Source organism: Eupeodes corollae, chromosome 1, assembly GCF_945859685.1.
Source record: "Eupeodes corollae chromosome 1, idEupCoro1.1, whole genome shotgun sequence".
In the NCBI taxonomy this organism is placed as follows: Eukaryota; Metazoa; Arthropoda; class Insecta; order Diptera; family Syrphidae; genus Eupeodes; species Eupeodes corollae.
Window position 1 is genome coordinate 146,963,990 of NC_079147.1, and position 9,550 is coordinate 146,973,539.

Consider the following 9,550-nt stretch of genomic DNA (forward strand, 5'->3'; position numbering starts at 1 on the left):
GCATTATGTTAAGTGATAATTTAGCGTCTGTACTTTTTTCTTTTATATGTTTTTCCAAGTTTAGATTTGAAGATGGATATTTAAATTATCATATCTTCACGTAGTCTTACTCTTTGTCGCCCTTGGAAAATCATGATATACAGATCCCATGTCTCGCAGTTCATTGTTACCCGACTTATTTTTAGTTGAAGAGCGAAAGGGTTTTCCGCTAGGAAAACTAAGCCGTCAGCATAGAGCAGAACCTTTATTAAATATCCAGCAATGTTTATTAGTATTTACAATTAAGTCCAAAATTAGTTCACTGTTGAAAAGTTTGCCCGATCAATTTGTATATTTATATATAAAGACGATAAAATATGATTTGATTAGTTTATAACAAGTTTATAAAGATAAAACCATCGTATAAATAGTTACTTAAAATTAATAAAAATACTCGTTTCTTATTTTTTGTTTTAAATTGAATCGTTATTTATTATCTAGATTTAAAATAAAATATATCTAATAGTACCCAATTTAGATCATTTGGGTGCTGGTTCGTCTTTAACTGCCGCATCTTTCATACCAAGATCTGGATAAAGCTTTGCTACTTGACCAATAGGTGTACACATACGGCCGGTAAAATCCAGTCTCTTTTGATTTTGACTCTTTTCTGCCGAAACAAAAATATCTAACAACGATCTATACAAACGAAAACAAGCACAATATTTTGTATGTTCGAAAAAAATATGTGTATGTTACCTATGACCATTTGATGCAAGGTTTCTTTTAGCTTTACTTAAGAAATTGCCTTCCATACTGTGAGGTGGTGATAGAGGTGAATCTGTCGTCGCTCTTATTATATTTCTTGGTGCGTCTCCTATTTAATTACAAAAAATTTCTCACAGTACTTGTAATTTTATTTGGATTTCAGTTTTACTTACGACTACTTTCCGAATCTGATTTTGCTGTTGGCTCAGCACTTCTTGATCTACATTCTTGCAGGATTTGTAAAATTTGTTTATGTTGTGGACTGTCTCCACTATTTTGAATGAGGACTTCTAACTCGGACCAAAGTAATTTGTATTGATCGTCTTTTTTCGTTCCTTTCAGTCTGATCAAACACACAAAAACAATATAGATTAATTAGAAGTAATATATTTAAAAAAAAAATAACACTCACCTATTTCCCATGTTAGGCAAAGCTAATGCTTCTCCACGTGATGCAGAACCAATAACATTATAAATTGTTTGTTTGCATTGAAGTACATCGGCTTCGTCTAATTCGTCTTTTGTGATTCTCTTCAACAAATAATCCAAATAACGAACATTGTAGGCAATTGTTGTGCTAAGCGTGAGGGGAAAATATCTTGAACGACGATACATTTTAGCTCGAGCCCGCTCTAGATTTTCATCAGGTGGATGTTCAGGAACAGCTTTCATCGGAAACAATTTATGGGCACGAATAAAGGCACCAAAATCACTCACTCGGTAGTCAGTTACACGACCGCCAGCACCTTCGGATATCGATGGGAGATCTTCCAGACAAGAGCGAGTTATTTGTAAGGCATGGATGAATATTTCACCACCACGGGCTGAGAGCAGATGGCTGGTTAGTTTGCCACCAGTTTTCCTAAATCAATGTAAGTCATTTAATTATAATTAAACTGTAACAAAACCATACAATATAAATTTTTTTAACGTTTATTCGGATTGGTTTATTTTTTATTTGTTTGGAAAGTTAAAACAACATTTTAATGACTGGTGACTAAAATATAGATTTACTGATCGTAGTATTGAAAAGATTTTTGAAATTTTTACAGATGAAGGACTTTTGCAGATAGTAAATCAACCTACTAGAATACGTTGGTAGACTACGTCATTACCAACTGGCATTTAAAACCTCAGGGAAAATTCAAAATCAACAAAGATTAAACAGCATCAGATTACGAAACTATTACGAAAGGTTCAAGTTATTCTACATACATACATAAATATTTTCGTAATCGTTATGAATAAATTAAGATTTGAAAGAGTATTTTTTCACTTTTTAAATTACGACAGTCTGAAAATCTAATTGAATTAAAAAAAAAACGCAAAGTTGTGAAATTCGCGGAAGAGTCGTCAATTCAATCAAATAAAATTGCAAACAAATTTAACGCATATCTTGTGGACGGTATTCGGGAAATAAATGCATAAACCGAAGATTTTTAAGTTTAAGTTTTCCAACCGGAACATTATATAGGTTCATTGAAAACTTGAATAATAAAAATGATATATGTATTGTAATATTCGGCTTGGTCCGACAATTAAAACTTATTCACACTTTGATAATGAAACGCAAATGCACCTTATTTAAATCGCTCCAAACTAATTTATTCATCACTTTTAATTATTACTTTTCAAATAAAGTCTTTACTTTATCGCTGTTCACAATCAATAATGAACCGCTTCGCTTCCGAGCGCCTATTTACTTTTACATATGAACCTCAAATCGGTTCGAAAAACTACTAGGTTTTTGTAGGCGCTGAATTTTCGCGATGCTTAACGAAGCGAGTTCTCCTCTTAATCACTATATGCTGCCCCTTATTCTAAATGTTCTACACAAGTGTTTACTTCTTCAAATAAAACGGTTGCTACGTACTTATTCTACTGTAACACGATAAATTGATTGATTATAAAATCAATCAAGATTATTGGTCCAGTTCATATAATACTGATCAATAAATCATTGTTTACAGCTACATAGTGATGTGAAAAGTAGTTACTTCTATGTAGGTACTCGTTACTTTAATTACTTTTTCCCAAGTAATCGTTACTTCTGAATGATTACTTTGAGATTAATTAAACGTGAATTAAAAACGAAGAGGACGCAATTTGACCGACCTGAAACTCTTTTTTAAATAATTAATTATAAATCGGATATCTTAAACTACTGCAATATCATTTCTTTTTTGATTTAATTACTTTAAGTTACTTTTGGAATTGATTACTTTTAGCTACTTTCGGATTTGAATACTTTAAATAAATTTTAGTTATTTTTGGATTTGATTTCTTTATTATTTACATTTGGATTTGTTTACCTTTGCTTCGGTTACTTTTTTAATTTAATTTCTTTTAGTTACTTTTGGATTTGAATTTTTTAAGTTATTTTTGGATTTGATTTCTATTGATTTTGTTACGACATTTATCTAAGTAGAGTTTCTAAATTTGTTGATGCTGTTAATATTTTTTGTATTTATAAATATAAATATTACGACTTATACTGAAGAATTTACAATAAATGTAAGTTAGTTGTGACAAAAAAGACTTTTTTTCTACAATTTTCGATCACATATGTGGCAAAAAAAAATAGCAAAATCTAAATTCAATAGGTGTCGCTGTTGTCTAACTTATTTACCATTTATCAGCCCTATTATCAGTATCAATTTGATAGTTGATAATATCTATCAACTATTTGAAGAATCGGTATTATGAGTATCGACTTTTAATTTTTGAACCGATTGTGAATAGTTTATTGTGAATTAGTATTCTTGATCTGGTTTGACGTTTCAATTAGTGTTTTAAAATGCTGTTGTGTGGCTCGAATTAAAATTGTTTTGGAAAAATGTACGTTGTTCTAATAAATAAGATGCCATTTAAAAAATATATATATTTTATTTAGGAACAGAATAGTAAGTAACAGAAAATAATTAGAAAGAATGGTGGAATTAATGGAGCAAAATCCTGAAGTGGCAAGGGGAATGTTGTCCAAAGCGGACCAAGCAAAAAAGTGTGAAGCTATCGCACTGCAGTTGAATAGCTTGGTGTCTCCACAACGCGACTCAACCAAGTGGTAAAGAGTGAGTTTAATTTGCTTAAGTACATTCAATTTGTTACTTTTTGATTTTAATAGCTAGGTATGGATTGATAAAAAAAATTACAAAAACTAAATTAAAACAATTGCAACTGTCGCAGGACCTAATAACACAATCACACCTAATAACACAATCAGTAAGTCGTCTACTGCATTTTAATGCCTGTGTTGATCCCCCGGGTGTTGTATTTGGGTTGGAATTGCCAAATCTAACTGATGAAGGTTGAAAGAATCTGCAATGAAGTTTCTTCAGCCAATGCATGAATTAAAGAAAAGTATCTTATTACATGTGTTGGTGCAAATCTATTTAGTTTTAAGAATCTCAAGGTATTTTCAGTTGCTGACTTGCTTTAACCAAGAATTTGTGGTTGATATGAAAATTGATGTGTATCTATTTTTTTGATATCCGTATTACCAAGTATGTCAAAAAATCATTCACAATAATGGTAAAATTCACAGTTCATAAACAAAGTTGATAGTTGATAGCCATAATACCAAATCAAAAAAAAAGAGGCTGGGATGCGACCCACACTGATAACTTCCCATCCCGTCTGTCGATCTGTCTTGCTTAAAATTTTGTCTATATGTATTTTTACCAAATTTGCGCACTATTTTTTGTAGATTTTATTTTTTATGAAAAAAACGGACTGTTGGATTTTTATATAAAAATTACTGAATATTGAAAACAATATTTTCTCTGAAATAAAATAAGTTTGAAGCCAATATGTATTTTTAATTTTTGAAAAGCTATTTGAGCCGAAAGTAAATTTTTACCAATATTTAATAGGTATTGTTTTTTTTTGAAACTGTCAATTCGATTTTTCGCAAAATTTGTCCTAATGTTGAAAACAATATTTCTTATAAGAAAAAATTAGTTAGAACCTATTATCTTAAAGTTTTTAAAAGATATTTGAGTCGAAAATCATTTCAAACAATATTTCTTATAAGATAAAATTAGTTTGAAGCCAATATTTAAAATTTTTGAAGAGATATTTGAGTCGAAAATCAATTTTTACCAACTTTTATACATTTTTTTTCAGGTTTTTATTTTTTGTAATAAAAACTGTCAATTAGACTTTTCTCAAAATTTTATCAGATGTCAAAAACATTATTCTTCGTTGCACAAAATTATTTTAGAGATGAAATCATATTTCAGTCGTAAAATTTTGGAGGTGACAAATGTTTTTTTTTCAGTTTTATTGATTTATAAAAAAAACCGTTATATTGATTTTTTTTCAAAAAATATACCTGTTTGGTATCACATTACAATATATTATATAAAATTTAATTCAAGTCTCTAGCGTTTTTGGTCTGTAAGATATTTAAGTATAACCAAAATTTTCACCTTTTTTTCAAACTGCTATGGTAAAAAAAACCACCCACGCAATTTTCTTGAGAGCCCTTTCTGCATCTTTCTGCCTTATTATCTGTATAACAAAATTTATTTCAAGTCGATATCTCTTCTGGTTCTTGAGCTATGGACGACGAAAAAAACGTCGCGAACGCACGGACGTACGGACGTACAAACGTACGTACACACGCACGCACAGACATCTTTCTAAAAATCTTTTATTTTGACTCTAGGGACCTTGAAACGTCGAGAAATGTCAAAATTTTCAATTTGACAAATCGGACCCATTACAATAGCTTCCTATGGGAAGTTAAATATTGTTATATATCAAGTATCTAATTGATAGCTGATAGCTATAAAGGGCTTTCTATGTCTGAGGTTCAGCCATTCAATTTGAGAAACAAAACCATTTTGAGACAGGAAGGATGTCGACAAATACATTTTTTTATTACGGTATTATATACTTTAGTAATCTTTCTAGAGAAGTAAAAGATTGAAGCCAAAATTAATATATATTAAAAAAAGCTTAGTGCTTTTATTAAAAATAACGTCTTTTAGCGAATATACACTCCGTTTCAAATGAATACGCACAAATATTTTTAAAAATAATATGTAAATTTTTTTTCAAATGTTGACGGTTTTTGAGCCATCTGTAGATACCAACTACTCCCTTAAGATGTTACAAAAAAATTATCCAAATAAAACTTCGAGCCGTTTTTTCGCCTACCTGTATGTGTGTTTTCCGTATATAGAAAAATGTGTGGATCCACATGCCTTAACAAGCAGAGATGGCAGAAATGCGATTTTTTGTGATTTACTACATTTGCTACGTCTGCTACATAAATGAGGTAGTTAATGTAATTAAATGTAGTTAACGTAGTTAAATGTAGCAGACGTAGTGGTAGACGTCAAAACGTAGTTTGAAATGTCCATTCAACCACCAAATTGACAAATTGCATCTAAAAGATAACTGTGTAAGTGTGAAAAACTAACTCTTGTTTAATTTGCTTTTTTCTTTCATAAAACTTCGAATTACTGGATTTAGTTCATTTACGCAAGATATTTGGTTCTTATGTATAGTTCAGTGTTTTTCACTCATTAGTCGTTACTTATTCACTCGTTTTTTTAAATTCTTTTTGAAATTGAACGTTTTTTGTGAAGGTAGCACACGTAACAAATGTAGGGTAGTTAATGAAACAAATCAAACGTGTAGTTTATCTAATTAACTACACGTAGTTTACCGAGTAGATTACCTGACGTAATCTACTCTTCCATCTCTACTTAACAGGGTTCAAAAGATAAAATCAATTTGTTTACACACCAAGGCCTAATCGGATGTTAAGCAACTGTGCAGTTCTTTCTTAAAAATTAAGATTCGTACAGAAAAAACATAAAAGAATGTAAAAAAAATTAAAATCAGCAGCTTGAAAACGAGCAATTTTAAGGTGTGCATCAGATTCATAAAATTAACGTTCACGCAAGTCGCTCAACCTTTTTTTCAGACGAAAAATTATTTAATTTCGATTGCGCTAACGGGTCAACCTTTTATTTTCAAGATTTGAGGAAGTTAAATGGTTTTTAAAGCTTTATCATAGCCGTAAGGGATGGATATGAAGAGCTGTCAGTTATTATGGAATAGTCGAAATTGAGGTCGTCACATCAAAAATTACTGCAGCTGTGTAAAAGGGAATCTTGGAAAGAAATTTTAATAAATATTCTAACATTTTTTTATCCTTCAATAACTGCCGTACTCATCTAATCTTCACATTATTAAATATATTAAAAGATGGAAAGTAGCCACAGGTGATGAGGTTGGCCGTTATTTTAAAGACAAATAATCCTTAATTTCTGCAATTAAGTAAGTATGGAGCGAAATTTCGTTTAACTATATCAGGGTTCATATTGGAACTAATTTACGAAATGATCAAGAGTAAAGGTAGAAGTACCCACTATCAAACTTAGCAAAAACTGGTTAGTCTACTTCAAGAACAATTTCAATTGCTTGTACCTATTCAGTTGACTCAATGTTCTATGTTTCCTACTACAAAAACTTAGTAAATGGGCTTAAGAAAAACCGGTGCTTTTTTGGTTATTCTTTTTAAATTCTTTCTTACCATCTTAAGGGAGAAGTCAGTTAGTAGTTAGTTGAAGATGATACAAAAAACCGCAATATTTGGAAAAATGTAAAAAAAATCAAGAATATTTGTGCGTATTCATTTTAAGCGGAGTGTGAAAATATAGATGAAAAAAAAAATGATAAGGATTATAATATGTTACCATTTAGTTTGAAGTTTTCTTAACTACCTTGTTTTCTTAACTATTTTTTGGTGGGTATCATAGAGGTCAATCTTGACTTAAAGAAGGGTACTATTGGCTCTAGCCAGGATGGTATGCCGAAGGTTTATATATTTGGGATGCCTATGAATTTCAAGATTCAACTTTTTGCCGTTATCTTGAAGAATATTGAGAACCTAAAAATTTGTTTCAAATTAAACAATTAACATAAGAGGCCATGTATACGAAGAGTGGAGTGATATTTTTGCTTTGAGGCACAGAGATTATACTACAATATTTTGATATACCTACCTTATCACTCTCGTAATTTATACAATACCTTGGCATCTCCAGTAGCACAGATCGACCATTCAGTAAGAAATTAATCAAACAAGAACTCGGTCTGGAAGTAACATCCACCGGAGTAACTCTATGCATAGCCAAACAGGGCTGCATATCGGATGCACCAAATCCTCGTGGCGTACACCATTTTAATGTAACCGTATTGTACTCAGCCCCTTCCTTTACACTTGTCGGCAGCAATGCCTCTGATCCGCAGATGATTGTGTGTGCATTCTTAGCATGCAGAATTTCCACATCATAGTTAGCACTTGAATTGGCATTTTGTTCCTCCTATAAGAACAACAAAAAAAAAATAAAGTCAATCGGAAAGCTAGAGAAATTGTAAAATTAAAACCTTCATGGGAATCCCAGTGACGGTCGTGCTGGCCAAGTTGTAGTGTGATAAAATTAAATGAGTTAATTTGTTCGAAATAGACGGGGCACTTGTGGAGTGTAGTTCAGTCGATAATGCTGGAGATATTTCACGTAAGGCTCGATTTGTGACTAGAGACTCCATATTCAGAGGGACTACATTTATAATAACCAAATGACAGTGATCAATGTGTAGGAATTTATTTTGGGTCGCTGCCACTGTGTTCTGTTGCATGAGAACTGTATGGAAAATATCCTCAAGACTCTTCATACTGGGATTGTCACGAGCTGATGTTATGCATATGACACGACCTTTGTTCGGCACCTTGGTGGTCTCTCCCAGTTCAGCCTGAAGGTCCTTTTGATGCAGTGTAGGTTCAGCTAAAGCTTCGATTGCTGCTCTTAGACCATGAATCACGGAGAAGTCAGAAGACTGAGGTGTATTGCGTTGTGGTACTCCAACCATGGCCATGGCATTGAGGACGTGTGACATATTCTGAGTGGTTAATCCCCAAGTGTTGACTATATGAGCCGCAGTATCGCTCACAATGAAGCGAATCTGTAAAAAAAAACCAATGGTTTTAGATTCCAACCCCATGCCAATGACATTTTCATGAATTATACCAGCTTTCCTTTTGGAAATAGATCCCAAACAATGCGACAATATTCAACAGAAGCCTCCACCGAAGATGTCCATAAACTTTTGGCAAATTGTGGAAATGCGACATCGCTCGATGTTTTGCCTTTGAGAAAATCCAAATCAATATAATCCTCGCTGGATATGCTGAAATATTGTGTATGGTCGAGCACAAAGATAGTTTTGTGATTGATGTCATACATTTTTCTAGATTTGAAATATTAAATTTCTTCCCGGGATCCGGAATAAGATTTTTATTTTTCTATTACCCGGCTCTTTGGCTCGAATGAAATCAAAGCCAAGTTGACAATTGACATATTGACAGCGTTTACAATAACGCAAGAGGTCTGTTTAGAAACTTGACAACTTTAATTTCTGACGAGATGACAGTTAAGAAATTTCCTTGCCTATGAAGCATTAGGAGTTGTTAAAACAATTTAAAATAATTATTTTAAAATTGCTTTTGTAGAAGAATTTGGCCATTAGCCTAACTGCAGGAGGGTCATTCTGTAAAACGATTTTCGTCAAAATATAGCATTTTTGTATTTTCTTTCTCATTTGTAAAGTTTTTCAAAAAAGGCCTCTATAATTTGAGGCATAAATAACATGGTCGGCGGAAAAAATAAAAACAGTAGCAATAACAATAAACACCACAAAATAGTTGATAAGTAGGTAAAAAGCAATTTGTTGCAAATTTTCACAACTTCCCATGGACAAAAACCAAGTGTAATAGCATTTCCAA

General features: G+C 31.9%; 1 protein-coding gene across 1 annotated transcript; it reads right to left on the minus strand.

Annotated features, from left to right (window-relative positions):
• Positions 1–444: 444 nt before the first annotated feature.
• On the minus strand, positions 445–9,117 carry LOC129942190 (protein asunder). Its single transcript, XM_056051037.1, has 7 exons — positions 8,796–9,117; positions 8,155–8,730; positions 7,798–8,090; positions 1,160–1,609; positions 921–1,090; positions 739–856; positions 445–678 (listed from the first exon to the last, which is right to left on the minus strand). The coding sequence occupies exons 1-7, from the start codon at positions 9,009–9,011 to the stop codon at positions 519–521; spliced, it is 1,983 nt and encodes a 660-aa protein (XP_055907012.1). The 5' UTR covers positions 9,012–9,117; the 3' UTR covers positions 445–518.
• Between the last annotated feature and the right edge of the window lie 433 nt (positions 9,118–9,550).

Bases quoted from the DNA above. Each gene is read 5' to 3' on its own strand.
- LOC129942190 (XM_056051037.1), bottom strand. From the start codon at position 9,011: ATGTATGACATCAATCACAAAACTATCTTTGTGCTCGACCATACACAA. The intron at 857-920 runs GTAAGTAAAACT...GTAATTAAATAG, and splicing joins ATCAGATTCGGAAAGTAGTC to GAGACGCACCAAGAAATATA. The intron at 679-738 runs GTAACATACACA...TCGTTTGTATAG, and splicing joins CTTGCATCAAATGGTCATAG to ATCGTTGTTAGATATTTTTG.